This window comes from Urocampus carinirostris, chromosome 18 (assembly GCF_059441175.1).
Source record: "Urocampus carinirostris isolate Australia breed hairy pipefish chromosome 18, RoL_Ucar_1.0, whole genome shotgun sequence".
Classification (NCBI taxonomy): domain Eukaryota; kingdom Metazoa; phylum Chordata; class Actinopteri; order Syngnathiformes; family Syngnathidae; genus Urocampus; species Urocampus carinirostris.
In genome coordinates, this window is record NC_142366.1 from 16,290,241 (window position 1) to 16,316,105 (window position 25,865).

The 25,865-nt window shown below is 39.3% G+C and overlaps 1 protein-coding gene across 1 annotated transcript in view; it reads left to right on the plus strand.

Annotated features, from left to right (window-relative positions):
- Positions 1-952: 952 nt before the first annotated feature.
- The window catches only part of ipo4 (importin 4), a 35,659-nt gene continuing 10,746 nt past the window's right edge, over positions 953-25,865 (plus strand). Inside the window, exons 1-25 of the mRNA XM_088322347.1 lie at positions 953-1,292; positions 1,451-1,537; positions 3,690-3,769; positions 3,860-3,901; positions 4,979-5,108; positions 5,186-5,365; positions 7,080-7,145; positions 7,263-7,364; positions 7,454-7,537; positions 7,621-7,776; positions 7,857-7,910; positions 9,000-9,109; positions 9,189-9,297; positions 10,561-10,690; positions 10,798-10,911; positions 15,652-15,765; positions 15,839-15,962; positions 16,033-16,144; positions 17,652-17,773; positions 17,841-17,918; positions 20,785-20,842; positions 20,932-21,037; positions 23,347-23,540; positions 23,620-23,664; positions 24,363-24,488. Coding sequence (XP_088178473.1) covers positions 1,227-1,292; positions 1,451-1,537; positions 3,690-3,769; positions 3,860-3,901; positions 4,979-5,108; positions 5,186-5,365; positions 7,080-7,145; positions 7,263-7,364; positions 7,454-7,537; positions 7,621-7,776; positions 7,857-7,910; positions 9,000-9,109; positions 9,189-9,297; positions 10,561-10,690; positions 10,798-10,911; positions 15,652-15,765; positions 15,839-15,962; positions 16,033-16,144; positions 17,652-17,773; positions 17,841-17,918; positions 20,785-20,842; positions 20,932-21,037; positions 23,347-23,540; positions 23,620-23,664; positions 24,363-24,488 — 2,589 coding nt within the window. The 5' untranslated portion in view covers positions 953-1,226. The remainder of the gene's footprint in view (positions 1,293-1,450; positions 1,538-3,689; positions 3,770-3,859; positions 3,902-4,978; positions 5,109-5,185; positions 5,366-7,079; positions 7,146-7,262; positions 7,365-7,453; positions 7,538-7,620; positions 7,777-7,856; positions 7,911-8,999; positions 9,110-9,188; positions 9,298-10,560; positions 10,691-10,797; positions 10,912-15,651; positions 15,766-15,838; positions 15,963-16,032; positions 16,145-17,651; positions 17,774-17,840; positions 17,919-20,784; positions 20,843-20,931; positions 21,038-23,346; positions 23,541-23,619; positions 23,665-24,362; positions 24,489-25,865) is intronic.

Below are 25,865 nucleotides of genomic sequence, written 5' to 3' on the forward strand. Positions count from 1 at the left end.
TGGTCTCCTTCCATTGACTTCTGCTCTGTAGATCCTCTTCAACATTCGCTCCTCATCCATCCTCTCCATGTATCCAAACAACCCGAGTACCCTCCTATCCACACGCTTGCTCGGTTCCACAACTACTCTAGTTCTGTCTCTCACAATTTCATTTCTCAATCTATCCAAACTGGTCACTCCTAACATACTCCTCAAACACTTCATCTCAAAAAAATTTAATGTCCTTCTCAGGCGCCAAGTCTGCACCATACAACACAGTCAGCACAATCACACTCTCATACAGTCCCCTCTTAACATCCATACTCATACTGTTGTTGCTCATCACTCTCCTCAGAGCACCCAAAACCTTGCTTCCTTGATTCACTCTGTGCAATACCTCGCACTCCATTCCACCAACTGCAGCCACATCACAACCCAAGTACACAGGGTTGGGTAGGGTTACTTTAACTGGATTACTTTCAATTACTTTTGGATTACTCCAATACCAAATATGCTAATAAAAGACAAAAGAAACTAAATATGAATAAAATGACTAAATTTTGTGCAGGCTTGGGGAGTAACGGAATACATGGAACGGCAAAAATGATGTCGGTAAGCTGTTTGGATTTATTTTCATTTTGTTTCTGTCGCATTTTATGTTAGTTTTGCCGGAGATCAAAGAGATCAAAGCCAGGAGAGAAAGCTTACCACGTGTTGTGAGTCATAATTTTATTCAGATTTAGTTTCTTTTGTCTTTTATTAGCATATTTGGTAAAAGTAATTGAAAGTAGTCAAGTTAAAGTAACCCTACCCAACCCTGGAAGTACATAAAGCTTTCCAGCACCGGTCCATGCAACCTTATGTCTAAAATAAATTCAAATTCTTGCGGCATGTAATTCCTCCATCCAGTCAGTGGCGCTGTTTGCATTCGTCAGTGTAAAAACGAAATGCCAACGCCGGTCCCTTTAAGGCCTTCACGTGTGGCTGCTAGCCGCGTCTCCGTCGCGTGCGGACCCTTTCGTAGCTTTCTAATGTGTCAACATCACCTCAATTGCATTCATGTTAGCATAACACCAAGCGGAGTCATAGTCGACGTGTAGGCAAGCGACAATAAACGTCATTCTTCCTCTAAAACGCGTCACTCGCTCGTTGGGTGGGGGTCCCTACTCTTGTAGCCATTCAAAGAGAAGACGGCGTGAAAACACCTTCTACAGTTTTGCTCTCTAAGTTTGCACCAAGTCGGGACAATGACAGAAGAACTCGAGCAGGTTCTCCTGCGACTGACACTGCCTGACAATGCTGTCATCCAGCAGGTAAGGAACTTATCGAGATAGTCGTTAAAACATTAATGAGAGATAACAGGTTGGTGAGTACTGATACTTGAGGTAAAATGAAGGCTTGGTTGCCATGGATACACTCCTGTTACTTTTCTACATGTTGCTGAAAATGTAAACAATGCATTCTTCATTAGGCCACACTTCAACTGAAGCAGCTTTTCAAAGACCCTGCCATCATTCCTGCCCTCTGCACTGTCATGAGAGGGTCACAAAATCCCCAGGTATGTGACTGCACAGTGACCAGGTATTTGTTTATGTTGTGACACAAGAGTAGGGGTCCCTAAACCTTTTCTTGTGAGGGCCAAATAACTTTTCCTTTCTCTGATGAACAAGTGTGACAATTGCAGAGGTGCCTGAATGTAAACATTGTGTTCCAGAAAGGCACAATCAACCCTTCTGGATTCTTCCCAGAACAAAAGTCGTGAAATACAAAATAACCACATAATACTCTGTGGGTTCTTCACACAAACAAAGGATTCCTTGAACATAAACTTTCTGTTGTGTAGCTGATAGTCCTAAAAGGTCCAAGATCAGCTTACTTATCAGAGCACTGGACCACCAGTCTTATAGATGCATACCTGTCAAGCTCCAGGGCTCCATGCACTTACAAACTGTCGTATTTTCCCTTACAAAATACAAAAAAATCTTACACCGTTTTTTAAATAAACATTTATTTATTTTAACATGTTATATTGTACATGTGTTTGGTTATATCATTCTCTACATATTCTTAATAATAAAATAAAAAATAAAATAAGAAAAAAAATCCAAAAATCAGGACCAATTGTTATCAGCGTAACTAAAATATCCTTCAATAACACTTTACGTTTAAATTTGTAAATAAAATATTTTTGGAGGAAAAAAATGGTAGGTGGCAGTGGCTCAGGAGGTAGAGCGCTCGTCTTGGGATCAAGAGATCGCAGTTCGAATCCCGGCTCCTCCGTGTTACATGTCGAAGTGTCCTTGGGTAAGACACTGAACCCCTAATACCCGCAATAAGCAGGTTAGCGCCTTACATGGCTGCGATATAAATGCAGATCATTTCAATATCAACCATTGATGCTTGTATTTTAAATTTGAATGAATAAAAAAGCGCAATATAAATGCAGATCATTTCAGTATCAACCATTGATTCTTGTATTTTAAATTTGAATGAATAAATACTTTATTTCCAACTTTAAAATAAAAACAGAACAAAAACAATAACTCAACAACAGAATAATGTTTTATGGTTTTAATAAGCTTATTATATAGAATATGATTGCTATTGTCGGAAGCGCAGCAGAATGCGCGTTCATGCCAGGGGGGGAGGATTTTGCAGGGGAGTCAAAATCAGGCACTACAGCGGCAGACGCATGCGCACAGTAGCATTTTGCAAAGAAAACCACCCACTGTAGCCGTATTTGCTGGCTACCATTTATCAACCAGAGAACATGTGAGAAAACCCCCATCCCAATGTTATTTTACATAAAATTGTACTCTTACGAAGGCACAAAACTGTGAAAAAATATCTTGCGACTTTTTTGGGTTATTTTATTTTTGTTGTTGTTGCTGCTAAATGATATTGCACAAAACTGTGAAAACATACCGTGCGACTGATTTTGGGGCTTTTTGTTGCAATTTTCGTTGTACTATTGTTACGATTCACTATTCTTTTTCATTCACAAACATTACACTGTTATTACAACTTAGACCAGTCTCTAAGCACTACGTTGTACATATTTTATTGCCTATTTATCTTCACAGTCTTACCTTTTATTCTCTTTCAAGTCTTCACAACATTTATCAATGACAATAAAGACGATTCAACTCATGTAGTGAAAAGAATTAAACCTAGTAGTGAAACAACAACATATATTCCAATATTATCCGATAAATATGGCAATATTTGTTTTAAGGCTCTCTCAGTAATCTTTAATTTTGAACAGGCCCAATAGACACAAATTACAATAAATTACATGATAAGTAGACGAGAGAAATTTATCATTTCAGGCTCCATCAGTTCATATATTTATATTTTAGCAAAACGGGGCTAAAATCACTTTAAAGGAAAGAAATGCAACTTTCACTAAACTGCAATAAATTGCAAGAAGAAGTAACATACAGTGATAACAAATATTCAACAATTTGGTTTAAGACACAATAATGCATCAAGATCATGAGAGGAAGAAGAAAACCGTCTTGGGGGACGTATGTGGCCTGCCAGCCTCGACTTTGACGTGCCCTACAAAATATAGCGGCATCTAATGGTCAAATAATACACACTGTCCCTTTAAGAGGCGTGTTTTCTTTCTATACCTACATCGATAACACCAAAAGTGGAATTGTTTTGTCAAAAATAAACATTTTAATCATATCTATCTTGTCCCATAGATCCGCCAGTCGGCAGCAGTGATGCTTCGGATGAGAGTGAAGAAACAATGGAGAAAGATAAGCCCACCTGACAGAGAAAGGTCAGGTTTGGCTTTTAACTGGATTTTATTTCCCTCAAAATGTAGCAGGATTGATGATAAATATGTTTCCTTTCTCCTCTATTCACTTAGCCTGAAGGCAGTTGTGTTGCAGGCATTCATGACGGAAACAGAGTATGTATTATGCACCCTCCCAAAAACTTATGTTAAATGTCTGTGTTTTGTTTTTTCATCATATACTTTCTACACAATGTACAGTATGGTAACGACAGAGGACAAGGTTGTCATTCTAAGTAATCGTTATTAATATTATTTGCCTTTTACATACATTTGATCAGTGTTTCTCAACTGGTGGGTTGCAGGCCTTTTCTCCGTGGGTCTCTGGCCTTTGTCTTGGCAACATAATGCTAAAAAAGAATGAAATCCGGCTTGAAAATCTCGTCTTTAGGAGAAATTCACTGTTTTGTAGTCAAAAATGGTGACCTGCCTGAATTGTATAGATCTGAGGAGAAACTGTTTTTGAGCTGAATTTTAAAGTGTAGGGCTTGAAATAATTGCCACGTTTCTCAACAAGTCTGCCTAAAAAATGATGCCGGCAGGGCTCTCTGGTGGCTTAGCTTTGCATTTCATCTCCTTGTGAATAATGCCAGCTGGCATTAGTTTGTATGGCATTGTCTAATGAAACGTCATTGCCCCCTATGGGTCTCGCCCAAGAGGACAGGTGAATGCTACAGCTAAACAGGGCACAGTTGATCGTGTATTAGTGCAAGCACTATGTATCAATTATGGACATTTATCATGGGCCACGTAAAGGTAAGGTAGCGTTTTCCCAGTGGTAAATTGTAATGGGAAAAAAATCCAAGCTACATATTACCCAACACCTATATGGGGAGATATTTGTATAGTTTGTATATTTATGGCTCTGCAAAGTAGATTTACACCGGACTTAGTAGTTTACTGGCGAAATGGGGAAATTGGCTTTGAAAATCCTTTAAAAAAGCTGGAATATGGCCATGAACAAGGCAAACGAATCCTGTTTTTTTTTACTGATGTATTTCCAAGGTATTTGATTTAGGACTATCGGCATGAACAAAAAAAATCATCAATCAGCCATTTTTTTCCATTTAAATTTAAATTTCTTTAACCCATTGTGGCCAGAGACTCAAAGAACCTTGCCCACCTAACCCTGCTTTATGTCAACTTCGAACTGTTTGACGAATACCTAATCTAGATTTGCCTTCCATATTGCAGACACGATGTGCAGCACTCACTCTCACAGTTGTGCGCCACGATGGTCAAGCACGAGACACCTGAAAGTTGGCCAGCCCTGCTTCAGCTCCTCAATCAATCCACCAAAAGTGATAACCCACACGATCGGCAGGTCGGCCATCGAGAGCCACTACGAACATCAAAATTGACCAATAGCTGTTCACTCAAGGTCACGTACTTACACTACAGGTTGGACTGCTGCTTCTGAGCAAGGTGATTGCGCCAAACCCGGAACTGTTTGAGCCTCACTACTGCCAGCTTCTGCACCTCTTTAGCACCGTCTTACAAGACCACAACAACCCCACAGCCTTGTACTACTGCATTCTCAGCCTTTCGGCCATGACTGACTATACTGGCACCCAACATCTGGTGAGACCAATGTTTTGCTGAAAAGAGATCCCTCGGTTTGCGCAGCCAATCCGGACCAGAACCCCCCCACGAAAAGTAAAAATCAGCAAAGTAGCGTCGCACCTTCAAAAGAAACCCCATGGGTCAATCTTGCCCTCAGATGACGTCATTACCGACTGAGAGTATACGTCTGTAACATAATAACAACTATAGATTTATAAATAAAATGCAACGTACAGTGTCAAGCAAAAGTATTGGCCCCTAAAAACCTTTTGTCATATTGCCGGGCTTTAAACTTAAAGCTAAAAAATTGAAAATATTTTATAAGATTTAACAAATTGTGAGACACAATTTCGAAGTGTAACCAAATTATTTGAACATTTATATTATATTTACAACAACAATAACACAAACGAGGCGTTGCCAAAATATGGACTCTTTTCTCTTAGCTAAGCCAACGGGCTCCAGAAGTACCAGATGACTTCTGAATGATCCAAAGTCAACCTAGTGTCATTAGGTTTCATTTTAAATGCACATGTTTTGTGATGGGCTCAGAGGTCTGTGACAGGAGTCGCCGTAGGACGGATCGCATTATGAAGACCAAAGAACACACAAGGCAGGTCCGGGACAAACTTGTGGAAAAGTTCAAAGCAGGAATCGGATACAAGGAGATTTTGCAACCTTTACAAATCTCCTGGAGCAATTGGGTAATATAAAAATGGAGAGGGTACAAAACCACTGCAAACCCACCTAAACCTGGGGGTCCCTCTAAACCTTCGACCCAAACAAGGGAAAAACTAATCAAAGATGCAACCAAGAGGCCTATAATCTCATTGAATTGACCTGCCAGGCATACAAATTTAAGCCTTCTTTAAAAAAAAATATTTGTTTGCACAATATAACTTGTTGCATACATTTGATTTATTTTCAAGACTGTTTCTCAGGTGTTGTTTATTCTCCGAAAATATTTATACTGGAGTTTAAAGCCTGAAATGTGGCAATATTTCAAAAAGTTCGCAGGGGGCTTATACTTTTGCAAGGCTCTGTAGATAGATAGATAGATAGATAGATACTTTGTTCATCCCCGAAGGGAAATTCACATTTCCAGCAGCATCCCTGAGCTGAGAACAATCGAGAACAATCGAAAATAACACGGGAGCTGCTGGAGTGGCTGCCATTCGTGACGGCGCCGGAAGAAAAGATTCAATTTGAATCATGTACAAACAAACAAACAAACAAAATATTCATGTTTCAATAAGTGGAGTGTTAATAAAATGGGGGGAAAATAATTTCTGATACTGATATAACCAGGTAAAACTAATTTTAAGTTACCTGTCCAAATGAATGTTGTGCCATCTCACCTTTCCCACTCTCTCTCCTCTCACCTTTCCCACTCTCTCTCCTGCAGTTGACTTGCTGCTGCTCGCTCCTGAAACTAATACTTACCTCTTTGTGTATTGTGCAGTCCCTTCTCAACCTGCTCATTGATCATGATGATACAAAATAATCTATTTTAATCATGTTTATAACAAATTTTAAATTTTGTTTATCCTGTTCTAAATATTGTATAAACACAAAAGATAAAATCATTTCATAAATAAATAGATTTATAAATACCTCAAGTAACCTACCTACAATATTATGGTGTCGATTGTATCATGAGTTTTGTATATTGTTGCATCCCTTATTTATCCACGTTTTGATCCATCCTATCAACAATTTGTTCCATTTTTAGAACCAGATGCGTTCCATCATCCCAAGTCTGATTATTGCCCTGAGGCACCTTATTAAGGCAAATGAGGTAAAGACTTCATGAGATACAGAAATAAGGATTTATTTTTTTTTTTTTTTTTGCTTTTGATTGATTTTTTTGAGCTGCTTAACGATACACTACAATCGTTACTGTTTGTGCAATCAGAGCCAAGCTAGATATGCGATGGAGGTGTTCAATGAGCTAATGGAGAGTGAGTTGTCCATTATTGTGCCCTACATTGAAGACATGGTTCGATTTTTCCTTGAGGTGGGAAAATACATACAATTAAAAAATTGTTGGCGTTGTTTTGACTTCTGTTAAAATGTACTGACATGTATATGTGGTTTTGGTACTAGGTGGGCGGTGACACCAGCCTAACAGACTCACTGCGTGTCAAGGCTCTGTCTTGCCTTGCCTTTCTGGTTAAGTTAAAGAGCAAGGTACAATCATCATCTATAAGACCAACAATTGTAGCTAATATAGACTTAAATTTGCATTTTGTCGCCTTGATTGCCCTTTGTAGACTGTGCTGAAGCAGAAGCTGCTGCTCCCCATATTGCAGGCCATCTTTCCCATTTTAACCGCAGTACCACCGCCCGGTGAGATTGACCCAGAGGATGACGAAGACGATGAGGGAGATGGCACCGATAACGACAATCCTAAGCAATGTGCTGCTCAGGTTGATAAAAGTCTGACGCATGAATGATGCCTTGTTGCTATTATTTTTCCTGACAAAGAATTGCATTGGGTGATACACAGGTCATTGACACCATGGCACTTCATATGCCCCCAGAGAAGCTCTTCCAACAACTGGTAAGTTTTAGCACAGGGTTTGTACAGGTGCTTGAAATCCTTGAAAATGCTCTATACAGTGGAACCTCTGTTTTCGAACGCCTCTCAGTTCGAACAAATCGGAGTCCGACCAAAAATTTCGAGAAATTCTTGCTTCGCTGTTCGGTCGAACGCCGGTAATGCGTGAGTGCGTACGCTAGGGTGCGATGCTGAGCGGCGTACGGGTGTTTTAGCCCCTTATTATGCCTCCGAAGAAAGTCAGTGCAAGCAGCAAAGTTGCTACAGGTGAAAAAAGAAAAGTAGTGCGTACAACTACTCCACCTGCGGCTTCTGCTGACCACCACAAAGGTAAGAAATCCTATTCATAATTCTTTTCTTTATCGTTTTTTTTTAATTTTTACACGTTCATGTTAGCATAATTTTTCGTACGGAAGATTACGATAACGCGAACGTACGATTAGCCTGGGTTAGCTTTAAGTTTACGTTAAACATTCAAGCTAAACATTCAGGGTGATGGAACGGACTAAAATGATTTACATTATTTTTAATGGCAAAAATGATTTCGGTGATCGAACAAATCGGTTTTCGAACAGGGTTCTGGAACGGATTATAGTCGAGAACCGAGGTTCCTCTGTACTTAAGTCAAGTCATGTTTATTTGTGACACCCTTAATCACAAAGAGTCTCAAAGGGCTGCACAGATCATTGCAAACCACAGACCATTATTACACCATCCCCTGATCTAAAACCTACATGAGGGTAAGGAAAAACTCAAAAACCTCAACATGAGGAAAATCAAGAAACTTTGAGAAGGGACTGCACATGAGGTAATCCCCCTTCAACGATTACCTGGCTGCAACGGATGTTGCAATAGCAAATGATACACAGATATTATAAATATACCTTCATGCACTGTAACTTTGACTCTCCATTAGCTCATTGAACACGCTTCTTAAATACCGGTAGTAATTTTGAGCCCTCATTTTTGTGCGCTGAGACTGTGCAGGCAGTGCGCAATTGCGCACGCGCGCAGCTTGGAGGGAACGTTGCTTCCACCCCTAGTGAAGTGGGAATTTTTTTTGAAATTCGAATATTTTCTATTCTGCTAAAGATGCCGATGACTCAGGCCTGCCTGACCAGTGATCAGCCCTATCAGCGGAAAGGGGGTCTTATGTGTCTTGCTGTGTTGGCTGAAGGATGCGCTGATCATATACGCACCAAGTACGTGTTCTTGATAAACTAAATATTGTTTTTCATATTTTAAAGAGGGACAAATAATGGCATTTGTTTGTGATTGCAGGATGCTGCCTTTGGTACTGCAGACAGTCTGCCAGAGTCTGACTGATATTGATCAGGTGGTGCGCAATGCGGCTCTCTTCGCACTGGGACAGTTTTCTGAACATTTACAGGTGATAGTTTTTTTTTAACCTATTCAATGCCAGATGTTTTACTTTTTGCCATTCAAAAAAATGAAGGTAGCGTTTCAAGTGGTAACTTGTAATGCAAGAACTACCTTTAACTTAAAATGTTGAGCATTTTTTTCTAACACTTGATGGGGAGAGATTTGTCTCAAAAACAAGTATATTCATTCAAGAACCAGAACAGGACCCAAATGTGTGACGTTTCTCACACAAGCCCTTTTATTCACGGGAAATGGGGAGTCATGCACGTTAGGCAGCAGTCTGGCATGGAATGATTGGAAGCCAGAGGCCGACGAGATCAATACCAATTGCCCGAGCAGATATCGGACAGATAGGACGGGACAGACAGGAGTGATATCAAAACAGGATATCGAAGTCAAACAGGACATACTAGACGGGAACCAAACTGGAAACCGATATTAAACAGGACAAAAGAAACGGGAACCATACCGGACAGGAAATACCAACAGGAAACCAGGACCGAGTCAAAACCCACGTCTTGCGGGGCAGAGGTTCGTTGACGGACTGACAAAGGAAGAGTGAGAGCACTGAGCTTAAATAGACGGAAATCCAATCTGTCAACGAGCCGCAGCCTGAGCCACACGGGCAGGGCCAATTGGGCACCATGGCAACCGTAACATTCGAGATTTACTCAATATCTAGAATATGTCATTATAAATGCACCTGCAAGATTAAAAATCACTTATTTGAGTCACAGATATAAATCTGTGCCTCTGCAAAACACATGATTCACGTCAGATTTGTTTCTAATGCTACTGGAAAAGTTGGTATTGAAAGTTCTCAAAAGTTCTTAAATATAGTTAAGAAATCCAGTCATTTCACATGTCTTCAAGTGCCCCCACTTCAACCACTGCTTGAACGGACAGTGTGCAATATGGTACAAAAAAACTTTCATTCAGTAAAAAAAAAACATTGATTCAAATAACAGGCAAAAATACATTAACTATCATACCAATGTTCATTTTTATAATTATTCATAGGTTTAAAAATGTGTATTTCTTATACATAGCGGAATCCATACCTATTAGACTTTGACATGTTTGCCTGGCATCTTATTGCTACACTGTACTCATTTGGCACTGGTTTCTGTTCGCATGACAATACAGTGCCATCTAGTGGTCAAATATTCCACAATGTACCTTTAAGATCATATTGCATTATTTGTGACACCAAAATACCTTACTACTGTGTGTCTGTTTTTTAACATCATTTGTTTGTTTTCCCCAATAGCCTGAAGTGAGTAAACATTGTGAGGAATTGATGCCAATGCTCCTTGGCTACCTTACATCCTTAAACCAGACCAAGGTTGGCAATGTCACGAAGGCCTTTTATGCACTAGAGAATTTCATGGAGAACTTGGGTGAGTTATTAAATAAAAACCGTTTTACTTAATTAAAATTCGTCATTATACCTTAATAGATAGAAAGGTCATCTAAATAAAATATTGTTGTTCATGTGATAAAACAGGAGAAGATATTGAGCCTTACCTTCCCACCCTAATGGATACGATGTTGTCTGCCCTCAACACCACTGATAGCCTGAGAATTAAAGAGCTGACTGTGTCTGCCATTGGCGCTATTGGTGAGTCATGCTTTTGTAGAAGCCTTTCAAACCAAACTACATATGACATCTGTGAATATAGGTTTTGGACATTCGTCACTGTTCCCGCGGATCCTTGAAAAGTCTTAAAAGGCATTAAATACATTATTCTAAAGACAAGTTTTAATTAAGATGTCTTAAATGATAGCGCTAAATCTCCTGCCCGCTGCTATCAATAAACAGCAGCTTGCACAATCCAACGGAGCTTTTATCGTCGCCGGCGACTTTAATCGGGCATGTTTATGGACTGTACTCCCCAAATCCATTCAATACGTGGACTGAGCAATTCGGGAAAATACACTGGACTGTGTGTACTGTAAGATCAAACATCCAGTTCGATCCACCATTTCTGTTTGTCCCTCACCCCCCTCATCACCCCCCCTCCGGAGGAAGCAGAGCCTATTTACAACAAGACAACAAAGACAGTACAAATATATTCTTTGTTCCTTTATCTCTTTGTTTCATCATCCTCACTGTAAAATGTGGAACTGGAGTCGTCCAATTTCGTTGTTACAATATATCCCATGTTGTAACAATGACAATAAAGGCATATTCTATTCTATTCTATTCTAAATCCAAAATTCAAAAGTCTTAAAAATGTGAACACCTTAATACGTTTTGTATTTGTTTGAACTAAAAAGCTTAATTAACATTTATCACTTGTCTTTTTCAGTGATTTATCGATTTACTTTGGTAGCCACATGGTCTGACCGTAATGTTGGAACGATCAAAACGGAGATGTGGTTTCAGTCAGACATATGCGCACTTGTTAAGTCTCCCGATTTGGTTGGGAGACTACCGCTTTGGTTACGATTCTCCCGCCTACCGATCCGAGAGCAACATCTACCGATTTCTAAATATTTCTTTTTTTTTTTTTTGGTCGCCGAAATTTTTATGTGAACAAAGTTTTGCCGATTAAAACGTAGCCGAATTATCCATAGTCTTTATCATCGTCTTTTTCGCCGTTCTGCACCGGAAAAAGTTTTGATCGAGACTCGTCAATCATAATCTCGAACTCCACGTGATTGCATTCCTTCGAGAGCAGCAGACGAATAAGAGTGTTACATATGACTATGTTAAAGAACACCAGAAAATGAATTGTAATTAAACATTGTAAAAATCACATGTAAACATAAAATAACAATAAAGTAGATTGAAAAACGAATTTTATTGTTGTCCTTTCAAATAATAATAATAGCGTCGGAAAAAAAATCTCCCGATTTCCCATTTCTGAAACTTAACATGTATGCATATGTCTTAGGTCTAACAACCACACACATTGCAACTTTGGACAGAGACATTTATTTTGGACCAAGGAAAAGTGTATATGTAACTAGACAATTCCCTCGGCAATTGTGAGGGTAGGGGCTGGATCTGGCAGATTTTTAAATGTAACCGTTGGCATAAAGGTCTTAGCATGTAGTCGTTAGCTCGTAGATAGCATTAAGGAGATGCCCTAGGGAACGTCTTAAAAATCACAAATATACTAGTAAAAACATAGTAATAACACTGTCATCACACTGTAAAAACATTTTGAAAGGGCCGTTCAAATATAATGGTCTATTCAATTTGAATAGGCCATTCAAAATGATTGAATTTTGCTCCCATTGACAATGAATGAGTTAAGATTTTTCCCATCCCGAATGCGCAGGACCATTCGTTTCAATCGGTCACCATTAAATTTTTTGTTTTTCTATGTGCTAAATTATTTGGTGTGCATACTTTGAATGAGCCGTGGGAAATAATCCAACTTGTTTGCCTGTGTGGTCTAGCGCCTGGCAGAGTAATCATGCAGTACTCTTCCATACCAGCAGCTGCAGCAGGAAGCTGACTGCCTTTTGATTGTACTTTATTCCCATTCAAGACCTTATAATATAACAATAATATAATTATACAATATTTTTTTATATATATATATATATATATATATATATATATATATATATATATATATATAGAGCAGCACGGCAGCGCAGTGGTTAGCGTGTGTGCGGCACAGTTCTGAGGTCATGGGATCAAACCTTCCTGTGCGGAGTTTGCATGTTCTACCCGTACTCGCGTGGGTTTTCTCCAAGCACTCCGGTTTCCTCCCACGTTCCAAAAACATGCATTTCAGGTTAATTGGCTGGTCCAAATTGTCCCTAGGTGTGAATGAGCGAGTGAGTTGTCTGTCCCTCTGGACTGGCTGGCAACCAGTTCAGGGTGTCCCCTGCCCACTACCCGAAGATAACTGGGATGGGCTCCAGCACTCCCAAGCGATGCAGATAATGGATGGATGGACAAATTCACTACAGGGAGTGCAGAATTATTAGGCAAATGAGTATTTTGACCACATCATCCTCTTTATGCATGTTGTCTTACTCCAAGCTGTATAGGCTCGAAAGCCTACTACCAATTAAGCATATCAGGTAATGTGCATCTCTGTAATGAGAAGGGGTGTGGTCTAATGACATCAACACCCTATATTAGGTGTGCATAATTATTAGGCAACTTCCTTTCCTTTGGCAAAATGGGTCAGAAGAGGGACTTGACAGGCTCTGAAAAGTCAAAAATAGTGAGATATCTTGCAGAGGGATGCAGCACTCTTAAAATTGCCAAGCTTCTGAAGCGTGATCATCGAACAATCAAGCGTTACATTCAAAATAGTCAACAGGGTCGCAAGAAGCGTGTAGAAAAACCAAGGCGCAAAATAACTGCCCGTGAACTGAGAAAAGTCAAGCGTACAGCTGCCAAGATGCCACTTGCCACCAGTTTTGCCATATTTCAGAGCTGCAACATCACTGGAGTGCCCAAAAGCACAAGGTGTGCAATACTCAGAGACATGGCCAAGGTAAGAAAGGCTGAAAAACGACCACCACTGAACAAGACACACAAGCTGAAACGTCAAGACTGGGCCAAGAAAAATCTCAAGACGGATTTTTCTAAGGTTTTATGGACTGATGAAATGAGAGTGAGTCTTGATGGGCCAGATGGATGGGCCCGTGGCTGGATCGGTAAAGGGCAGAGAGCTCCAGTCCGCCTCAGACGCCAGCAAGGTGGAGGTGGGGTACTGGTATGGGCTGGTATCATCAAAGATGAGCTTGTGGGGCCTTTTCGGGTTGAGGATGGACTCAAGCTCAACTCCCAGTCCTACTGCCAGTTTCTGGAAGACACCTTCTTCAAGCAGTGGTACAGGAAGAAGTCCGCATCCTTCAAGAAAAACATGATTTTCATGCAGGACAACACTCCATCACACGCATCCAAGTACTCCACAGCGTGGCTGGCAAGAAAGGGTCTAAAAGAAGAAAAACTAATGACATGGCCTCCTTGTTCACCTGATCTGAACCCCATAGAGAACCTGTGGTCCCTCATCAAATGTGAGATTTACAAGGAGGGAAAACAGTACACCTCTCTGAACAGTGTCTGGGAGGCTGTGGTTGCTGCTGCACGCAATGTTGATCGTGAACAGATCAAAGCACTAACAGAATCCATGGATGGCAGGCTTTTGAGTGTCCTTGCAAAGAAAGGTGGCTATATTGGTCACTGATTTGTTTTTGTTTTGTTTTTGAATATCAGAAATGTATATTTGTGAATGTTGAGCTGTTATATTGGTTTCCCTGATGAAAATAAATAATTTAAATGGGTATACATTTGTTTTTTGTTAAGTTGCCTAATAATTATGCACAGTAATAGTCACCTGCACACACAGATATCCTCCTAAAATAGCTAAAACTAAAAAAGCCCCACTCCAACTTCCAAAATATTCAGCTTTGATATTAATGAGACTTTTGGGTTCATTAAGAACATGGTTGTTGTTCAATAATAAAATTAATCCTCAAAAATACAACTTGCCTAATAATTCTGCACTCCCTGTACATACATAATATTGATCAAAAATGTGACGAGAACAATAATATAAAATAATAAAGTACATTCATATTCTGATACAGAAAATCACACAATTACACACATTTGGAAAAAAAACACTAAAGGATATCTAGTTGTATAATGAAAAGTAAACACAAACTAAAACCTGACCTTTCTGGCTCTCACAGATGCAAAATCATTGATGAAATCGTCATAAGTAATATTCTCCCTTATTTCTTGATTTATGCTGAGACACGGTTGACCCCAAGTATGACTTTATCAACTTCTGTTTTGAAAGCTACATAAAAATGGCAGGTATTTATCAAAAAATGCTTAAATATTTAGTGCAAATACACTACGCAGCAACGCAGCTGGGTGGTTTGCACGTCAGTGACACAGTCCTGAGGTCATGGGTTCAAATCCATCTACCAGCCTTCCTGTGTGGAGTTCGCATGTTCTCCCTGAGCTTGTGTGCGTTTCCTCCGGGGACTCCGGTTTCCTCCCACATTTCAAAAACATGCTTGTTAGGTTAATTGGCCGGTCTAAATTGTCCCTGGGTGTGAATGACCGAGTGAGTTGTCCGTGTCTGTGTGCCCTGCGATTGGCTGGCAACCAGTTCAGGGTGTCTCCTGCCCACTGCCCAAAGATAGCTGGGGTGGGCTCCAGCACCCCTGCGACCGTACTGAGGATAAGCGGTGCAGATAATGGATAGATGGATGTGTATTTTATATATGAAGGACTCTGGCGGGACAAATTAGACCCTGGCAGCCCGCCACAGACTTTCAATGGTATGGGGAAAAGCTGTGATCACATTCTGTTCTTTCGAGTCTGTAATGTGTAACTGCTTACTTGATATCTCCCACCTCATCTCATCAGCTAATGCTGCAAAGGAGCTGCTGGTTCCGTACTTCCCCCCCATCATCGAAAGTCTTAAGACTTTCCTGACAGCCACATCAGAGGAAATGAGGGAACTCCAAACTCAGTCTTTAGGTAAATAATCTCAAGTGTAAACACTCTTTTTGTCTGTTAAGAAAATATGTTTGCTAGCATATTTATTTTATAGACACACTCTCCGTGCTGGCTCGAACCACTGGTAAAGAAGTCTTTAGTCCCCTTGCTGCCGAATGTGTTCAACTGGGTCTGAAACTCACAGATTCCATCGATGACCCTGACCTGAGACGCTGCACGTATGTTAATCCCATTTTTGTTGTCAGCCCCAAGAAAGAACTTTTAAGTGTAACTCAAATCTTATTTTAGGTACAGCCTGTATGCATCATTGTCTACAGTCAGCCCGGAATGCCTAACTCCTCACCTCGCTCCTATTACGACCATCATGTTACTTGCGCTCAAGTCCAACGAGGGTATCAAGGTATTGTAAATCTCAATTTTATTCACGCTACCATATGTTCCAACGTTATCATCATGTCATTGTATTATTAACTCATTCAATGCCAGTCAATTTATTGCCATTTCGACTAATTTTTCAGAGCCTATAGAAAACATAATTCTTTGTTTCTAGTTTTTTTATTGATAAGTAAACAACTGTTGAACATTGCTAGGTTTCTTAAAATACTCGTTTGCTGAAAAAAAACCCCAGCAAAAACAACAGATTTTTGTAAAAGGGTGCATATCAAGCAGAACTTTCACTTCGGTGCTTATTTTTTGCCTTTATGATAACCCGTTATCTAAGCAATGCTTTCCATAAACACAAGGCCACTTTGCTTGCAAAATAACATTTTATTCTTATTGGAAAAACACTGAACTAATCAGTGTCTGAAACTCATGACAAAACGTTACCGGACACCGGGGCAGACAACTCTGAAAAATTGGCGGCCCAGCCATAAAGTTGCCTGCCCCATTTTTCACAACTTGAAACACAATAAAACGACTAATCGCAAAAAGTCCATTGTTGTAAAGTATTAAGGATTAATAATCAGAATATATAACATAACAACACTTTAAAATTAAGTTTATTATAAATCTACTTATAACATTCATTGCATGTATATGCCATCGCCATCAGTATGTACCTGTATTTACTCATCTTCATTCATGCAATGTTCTCGTTGCGTCGTCTGCTACTAGTCTCGTGAACTCCTCTTTCCACAAAGCTTTTAATGTACGTTTTGTAGCGTCATACATTTTCTTAGCTTCTTTTGAATATTTATTCTGGGGCTGAGGTTTTGGCTCGATTCCTAACCACTCATCCATTTTTCTTGTGTCTACTTTGGAAAACTATATGCAAACGCAGGCCCTTATAACGCTCGAGAAAGTCCGGAAGTACAAGTTATTCGATGCAGGCTCTGATCAGCTGCAGAGTATGAAAATTGCCAAACGAACCAAAATTTCCAAACCGAACGAAGATTTTGAAATCGGAATAAAGCAAACGTTTGATTTAAAAAAAAAAAATCTTTTATTTTTATTTTTTGAAAAAGTTGTCGGCCACCCGAGTTGTACGCTCGACGTAAAAGATGCACGCCCTGGGTGTCCGGGCAGACGTTATCTCAGATACTGAACTAATGCATGAACTATACATTAACAATGTAGGAATTTAACTTTTTAGCGCCCGATGTTTAATCACCAATGTCGGTCACCATAGCGATCGCGTTCCCTCGGGCATCCGCGTTCAGACGATGACGATGGGACTTCTGTGATTGTGTCTCACATGTTGTTGATTCTTAAAAAAATATTCTTAGTTTTTTCTTTGTTTGAAGCCTGAAATATGGTAATATCTCAACCTTTTTTTAAGGGAGGCAATACTTATGCAAGGCACTCTATGTATTGTATTGTGACATCTATATTATATGTTCAATTGAATTGTTACACTCCAACTACCCAACATATAAAAGTTGAACAAGATGACTTACCCTTAATAGGCACAAGTGGAACAAGACAAAAGATTCGTCCTGCTCGACGACAGTGACGACGAGGACGATGGAAAGGATTCGGATGAATATCTGGACGATGAGTCCGATTCTGATGACCATGATGCTACGGGGTACAAATATAATTACTTCATTACACAAGAGAAAGGAATGTTCCCTTAATTCTCCTTCTGGTGTTAGGTTAATTGTGGAGAACGCCTACATTGATGAGAAGGAGGATGCCTGCGAAGCACTCGGAGAGATTGCCTTCTACACTGGGTAACTGGCTACCTCACTTTTATTGTCACAGGTGAAGCCATTTTTGGCGTTACATCGTTTTATTCTGGGCGTCAATACATTTGCAGTTTACAGTGGACCCCCAGGATAGAGCGTCCCTGCCTTAATATTTTCGCTTTAATATGTGGACTTCTGTGTTATTTTTTTTGGCACTTCTACAGCATTTTCCACTCTATACGACATAAACAACGAATGATTTGGTGTGCCCAATATAACTGTCGTGTCTGTGCCTACGATAAGCTATCAGGGTTTGTGAGGGTGTTTTAAATTCTTGAAAAAGCTTGAATTTATTGATTTTAAGAATTGATAAGTGCTTGAATTTTGGGTAAAGTGCTTGTAAATGCTTGAAATTGATGCATTTTGAAGTCTACTTAAAATGACACGGCTCTCTGGTGGCTTCACTCTGCTCCATTGCAGCTGGCATTAGTTTGTATGGCATTGTCCTATTGAGTGTCACTGTTGCATGCTACACCTAAACAGGGCTCAATGAAATGTGTATCAACAGAATACATTTATTATTGGCCTTGGGAAAATTAAGGTAGCATTTTACAGTGGTAAATTGTAATGGGAAGCACTTTCTGCAACCAAAATGTAAGCTGCATACTACATTTTACCTATATGGGGAGAAATTAGTCACACAAATATTTACACACGTATTGTCCGGATGGACAAATATATTCGCGATTTACTCAAGATATAAATCATGTCTTTATAAAAGCACACGCAAGGTTTAAAATCGTATATATAAATCGTGATCACATATATTTTTGGCTCTGCTAAATAGCTGATTCACACCAGATTATTTCCTTTAATGGTACCCGAGAAATTGGAAAAAAATGGCTTTGAAAGTGCTTAAAAACTGCTTGAATATGCCATGAAAAACAGTCTACGAACCCTGAGGTATGTCTCTAAGCTGTCGGTCTGCTACTGGTCGATGTTTTATAAAATTCTGGTTCGAAAACACAGCTATGCCATTTGATGGACTACCTCCCACTATGCCTTTTTTCTCATTTCGTTCAGTTCTGAATCTTGCATGCTTTGTATTGACTCATGGAGTTAGTCGTAGTATACTTTTTTATAGTGTGTTCATTTAAGTATGGGTCCAAAGACTTACAGCGAGGCTAATTGCAATGGCAAAAACATAATGACAATGGAAACTAACTTTGCGATTATTAAAAAATACAAAGGCACGCCAATCATTACTCTCGCGAACGTGTATGGCCGTACTCAAACGCCAATTATGAAGAATAAGGCTGATAAGTAACAAAGTCTTGTTTTTTTTTTTTAATCTACCGTCATGTATGTATGTATGTATATATATATATATATATATATATATATATATATATATATATATATATATATATATATTTATAGCCTCATTGCCCCATACGGTTCCTGTCTTCTTGGAGCATGCTACATCCAAACAGGCAAGTATAAAATGTGTATTTGTTTAGGGATTACGAAACAAGTATGGACATTTATTATGTAGCTTTCCTTCAAGTGAAAATTTAAGCAACATATTACAGTCTCTTATTTGGGGAGAGATCTGTTTTAAAAATATTTACACGCTTATCATCTATTGACTCAATCATATCTATTCAGTGTTCATTTTACCTCTGAAAAGTGATGGGACTCGCATGTTCAAAAATCTATGGGTCCCAACAGAAGTCTATGGGTCCCAAAAATTTAGTGTTATATTGAAATTGTAAATTGGCGACAAATATATAATATAAATCTATATATTCATTCAGTTTTAATCACCGTTTATTGATAATACAAATCAGTTATCACAGTTTTCAGTTCACAACAATATTGATAATATTGCTGAAATATTCACAGTTAATTGGTAATACAAGGCAGTTATCACTTCAGGTTTTCAGTTCATATATTCTTCGTGGTTTGCTGTCCCGCCACAGTTGTATTGCCTTCTCAAGGTCCAATTGCAGCAACGTAATTTCCATAGCTAATTTGTGGTTTTCATTGTCGTGGTGCCAATCGAATGTGCTCTTCTGAAAGTTCGTATTGCGAAATGATTTGTTTTTTTTGCCACGCTGGGTACACGCATCACAGAACATGTAGCCTTATCATCCTTCTCATAGCGTAACCAGGAATATAATTAAGTCCATTTTGGCAGAAAAGTCCTTTTCTTACTAGGAGTATTCTTTTGTTTATTTTCTTACGTCGAATCGTTCGCTTCAACACACGTGCCTTCCTTGCCGGAATTATTGCCGTTGTTATCACTCTCGACTTATTACTGACAGTGAAGAAATGACCAATTTTGTGTTGATTTTTACCTAATACTGTTTTTTCGGAGGCATTCTTAACCTTCACTCTACGACAAGCACCACAACAATGACGTCATCTCGGAGCAACGAAATCTCGTTTGCAGAGATCAGCATGCAGACGAAATCTCGAACCGCGAGACCAAAACAACAATGGCGGATCTGCCTGACGAAAAGTTTGGAGTGCGATAAATCTTTGTTAAAAGAAAAAGTAATCGGGTAGTAATGTCAATTTTGTGTCAAAAAAGTTGCGTCACTGGGACGCACGTTGATTTGACACTATGCGTCCTCAGCAAAAATGATGCGTCTAGGACGCGGGGATGCGGGCAAACAAGAACACTGTCTATTAATAAATGCCCACCTAGAGTTAAAAATTGCATATGTAAATCCGTAGATATGTTGGTGGATCTCCAGAATACATGATTGCCACCAGATTTCTTCTATTAATGCTACTAGAGAAATGGAAAAAAATGGGCTTTGAAAGTGCTACAATTGTGCCATAAAATGGTGTACAAACATAATGTAATTCCCAATGTTGAGTCCGTCTTGTCCCTTTTTTTTAGTGCCGTTTTCCAGCCCCTCCTGGAGACCAGCTTTCAACAGGTTTTTGAGATGAGAGATGTACATTGAGTTCCTCTACCTTTGTCAATTTCATATGGTACCTTGACTTCAACCTTTTAATCGATTTGGGGGTTATCCATTATGTTTAGTATCCCCATGAGGATGTTCGCCGGGCAGCATTCGGAGCTATGGGCCGGTTCTGTCAGGCACAGTACAACATTTTTGTTGAAAATGCCACTGACTTCAATCACCAAGGTACTACTTTGCATATTGAGATGTTAAAGGTAATTGCTTGTGACATGCCGCTAAAGTGCCTGGCAAAAGTATTGGCACCCATAATAACTTATCTGTCATATTGCCACATTTCAGGCTTCAAACTGAAACTATTTTCTAAGAATGAACGACATGCGAGACACAATCGTGAAAAGAAAACAAGTTATTTGAACATTTTGTAGTATATTTACAATGAAAAGTAGGTGTTGCAAAATTTTTGCCCTTTTATTCTCTGCTCAGCCAACTGATTCCAGAAGTTCCCTGATGACCACTGGAATTATCTAATTTTGATATGGAATATGTAAATAGCTATGACACCTCTGTGTCATTAAGTCTCAGTTTAACTGCACCTTCTCTATGATGTTCTAAGTTTAGAGGTCTGTGAAAGGAGACACTTAAGACCGCATAATGAGGACCAAAGAACACACCAGGCACGTCCAGGATAAGGTTGTTCAAAAGTATTAAGCAGGAATGGGATACAAAATATTTTGGAACATTTACACATATCCCGGATTACTGAGCGAGAAATTAAAAGCATAAAACCACTGCAAACCTACAAATACCTGGCTGTCTCTATAAACTTTCTGTCCAAACAAGGACACAACTAATAAAAAGCAACCAAGAGGCCCATGATCACATTGACTGACCTGCACTCATAAACTGCTCAGGTGGGACAATCTCTGCATAGGTCAACTATTAATCCTATTCTACATCGATCTGCCTTTAATGAAACAGCAGAAGAAGAAAGTCCTACCTGAGAAAATACCATAAAAAGGCCCGATTGGCGTTTTCAAGAAGCCATATGGGGGACAGAAATAACACGTGGAACAAGGTGTTCTGGTCAGATAAGACCGAAATGGAACTTTTTGGGCTGAATGAAAAGCATTAAATGTTGCGCAAGAGTAACACTGCTCATCCCCCTGAAAATTCAACCCCCATTGTGGCAACATCATTCTCTGGGGTTGCTTTTCTTCAATTGTTAGCGTTAATGGGAAGATGGATGGAGAAAAACAATTGGGGCTCTATGAGACCTGAGAATGCGGCGCACGTTCACCTTCCAAAAGGACAACAGCCCTCATCAAAAACGAATGGTTTAAAACTAACAGTATAAAGACAAGGTCTACATCTCAGTCCTGCAGAGCTTTTGTGGCAAGATCTGAAAAAGACAATCACAATCAAACCTTAAGGACATTGAGCTTATTTGTATAGATGTGCAAAAAAATGAGAGACTGTGATCGCAGATACAAGAAGGTTGTACAAAGTAATAACTCAAAGGGTGCCAATATTTTTGCAAGACCTACTTTTCAACTTTTTATTCAGAAGCATAATATAAAATGTTGAAATAATTGGGTTCCTTTTCACGATTGTGACTCGCATGTTTTTGAGTTTTTTTGGAAGTTGGAAGCCTGAAATGTGGCAATGCAGTGGGGCAAATGAGTCTTTAGTCAACCACTAATTGTGCAAGTACTCTTACTTGAAAACGTAGAGAGAGGCCTAAATTTGCCAACATAGGTAAACCTCAACCATTGAAGACAGAATATGAAAAAAAAATACCCAGAAAATCACATTTTTAAATTTTTTAAATAAGTTATTCGCAAATTATGATAGAAAATAACCATTGGGTTATTACCAAAAGTTCATCTCAATACTTTGTTATGTAACCTTTGTTGGGAATAATGGAGGTCAAACATTTTCTGTACCTCTTCCCAAAGTTTTTTTACACACTGTTGCTGGTAATTTGGCCCATTCCTCTATGCAGATCTGCTCTAGAGCTGTGATATTTGGGGCTGTCGTTGGGCAACACAGACTCTCAACTCCCTCAACAGATTTTCTATGGAGTTGAGATATGGAGTCTTGCTAGGCCACTCCAGGTTCTTGAAATGCCTCTTACGAAGCCACTCCTTTGTCGCCCTGGCCGTGTCTTTTGGATCATTGTCTTGGCCATAGTGGAGTTTGGAGTGTGACTGACTGAGGTTGTGGACAGGTGTCTTGAGTTTAAACAGGTGTTATAAATACAGGTAATGAGTGGAGCCTCGTTAGACCTCTTTAGGAGAAGTTAGATCGCTTTGTCAGCCAAAAATCAATGTGTTTTTTTTTTTCTTCCTCATTCTGTATCATGGTTGAGGGTTACCCATGTTGACAATTACAGGCCTCTCTAATATTTTCAAGTAGGATAACTTGCACAATTGGTGGTTGACTAAATACTTATTTGCCCCACTGTATGTGAAAACGTTTTCGGGTGGGCAATACTTTTGAGAGGCCCTATATATTTCTCTCCTACCGCTCGGCAGCGTTACTGAAGATGCTGGATGTGGTGATGCCCAGTTTTCTGGAGACTGTGCGCTATGAATCAGACCGCCAAGTTGTGATGGGAATTTTGGAAACTATGAACGATGTCGTAAAGACCTGCAAGCAGGAGGTATTCCATAACCCGAATCGTCTTAAGGAGATCAGCAATGTTATCCGTGATGTTTTGAAGAAGAAGGTGAGACAATCATTATTGATCGACATAATTGTGTCTGTCATCTTTTAAAACCCATCCTGAGTACTCTTTCTATTTTCAGATTGCTTGTCAGGACAGCGATGAAGCTGACGAAGATGACCAAGAGGTTGGTTGTCAAATATCCTTCGTAGCTAATCATTCGAAGCTCTTTTTTGTCCTGGTTAAGTTTTTGGATATTGTCTGCAGTCTATGATTTGATATCCAAAATATTATTTAAAATATGAATGTGGGCCCTTCATCATCAGAATACAAGGTAATTCTAAAACCTCTCTCCAAGGGGCTGCATTGAAAGATTATTTGATTTGATTTTTTCCAAAATCTTGCCTCAAAACTGTAAGCTGGGCACTAATTTTAATTGTTTTAAATGCTGTGGTCTAAATTGCTCTCCTTTAAAAGGAGCCTCACCTGCGTCATTTTAAAGGTGGCAGGAAAAACGCCTGTCTGGAGAGAGTAAATAACCACAATGCTTTCCAAAGCCCCTGCTGAAGAAAATCAACCTCCAGAGCATGATGCTGCCCCCACCATGTTTGACAGTGGGGATTGTGTTCTCAGTTTGATGTGTGCAGTGTTGGCCAAACTTAACGCCTTGCATTCAACCTGAAAAGTAACAGTTTGGTCTCATCTGACCAGAGCACCTTGTTCCTCATGTTATTTGTGTCTCCCATGTGGCTTCCATCCAATGTGATCATGGGTCTCTTCGTTGCTTCCCTGATTGGTTTTGTCCTTGCCTGACTGAAAGTTTAGTGGGACGGCAATGCTTCTCTAGGCACTTTATATAACTTCCTGCATTGCATTTCTTTGTAGGCAGAGTACGATTCCATGCTCCAAGAATTTGCAGGCGAAGGGATCCCCTTACTGGCTGCCGCTGTCCCTGCAAGCACCTTTGCCCCTTACCTCAGCGAATTGCTGCCACTCATCTTGAGCAAAACTGTAAGTTAAGGTTTTATTTTTAATTATTTTTTCTTTGTAAAATTAAGTCTAAATGCACAAAACATCTAAATGCCTATACACATCTTTTCATACTAATTTTGAGTCCCACAAACTGATTTTATCTGCATTCACTACCAACCAAGCCTTCATGAGAAGACTACTAAAAACATTTAAGTTAGTCATACTGTCAGAGATGAAACAATCCACGCTGTTTGTATGTGAATACAAGCATGAGATAAGCTATTTACATATTCCAAATGATTTAGGCCTTTGAAAAATTGCATCCTATGCTGTATTTTAATTCCTATGCTTAAAAATATTACCCATGAAAAAAACCATCTAGTTATTTGTTCAGCCTATAAAACATTTGCTTACCCACCTTTAAAGTGAAGAAATGCCACTACGTGATGAAAAAACTGGCATAAAAAATCTTGAGCCGTTTGACAAAAAAATCAATTGATTTAATTTAATTTGATTTATTTTTCTAGTAAAACGAGAATATTTCACTTCAAATGAGCAAACATGTGTATCAGCTGGTACTGTGTTTGATTTCTTTAAAGGGACACTATGTATTATTTGACCATTAATTGTTGCTGTATTGTGTAGTGCAATCTAAAGAGTGCTACATAGCAGGAAGATAATTACAAACTACAGCTACTCAAAGTGACCAAACTACACCATTTTTCTTCTTTTTTTTTGCCCAGCCTTTCACAAGGTTTTTGGGTGTTTACAAGCTTAATTCGTTCCAGAAGTGTGTTAATAGCTCGAACTTTTTGTGTAACGAGCAAAGTATACCAATATGAAATAATTAAAAAGTAATTGGCCTTTTCCCAACCTCCAAAAAGCGTCACAAGTTAACCCTAGAAAGCTATGAAACACATCTTCCTAATCATTCTTCCTGCATTGGGTAGAGAGAGACACGAGACTGTTAGTGATAACCACTTACTGTACACTTAAAATGAAAGTTACCGTAACTTATGATGAATGTTCACAAGAATGATTTTTGAGCATACTGTTTTTGATTTCTTATTTCATTGGAGCGAGGCGCTGCCTTAACTTTTCCTCGGCTTTGTTATTTGCACTCACTGGCTACTCTTGCTATACTGGAGTGTATGCCAGTCATTTTCTTAATCATTGGCTGGGCCTAAAATCCATTCTGGTTGTACCCACTATGAAATGTGGTTTCGCAATGTAAATTGTAACGGGAAGAACTGAAAATGTAAGCAACAACAACTAAACAACGTTTAGCCGCTTCCTTCTTCCTGCTCAAAAAAATGTAAGTCTCACCAGAGTATAAGTCGCACCCCCGGCCAAACTATAAAAAAAACTGACTTATAGTCTGGAAAATATCTCTTTTTTTACTTGAGGAACAAGATC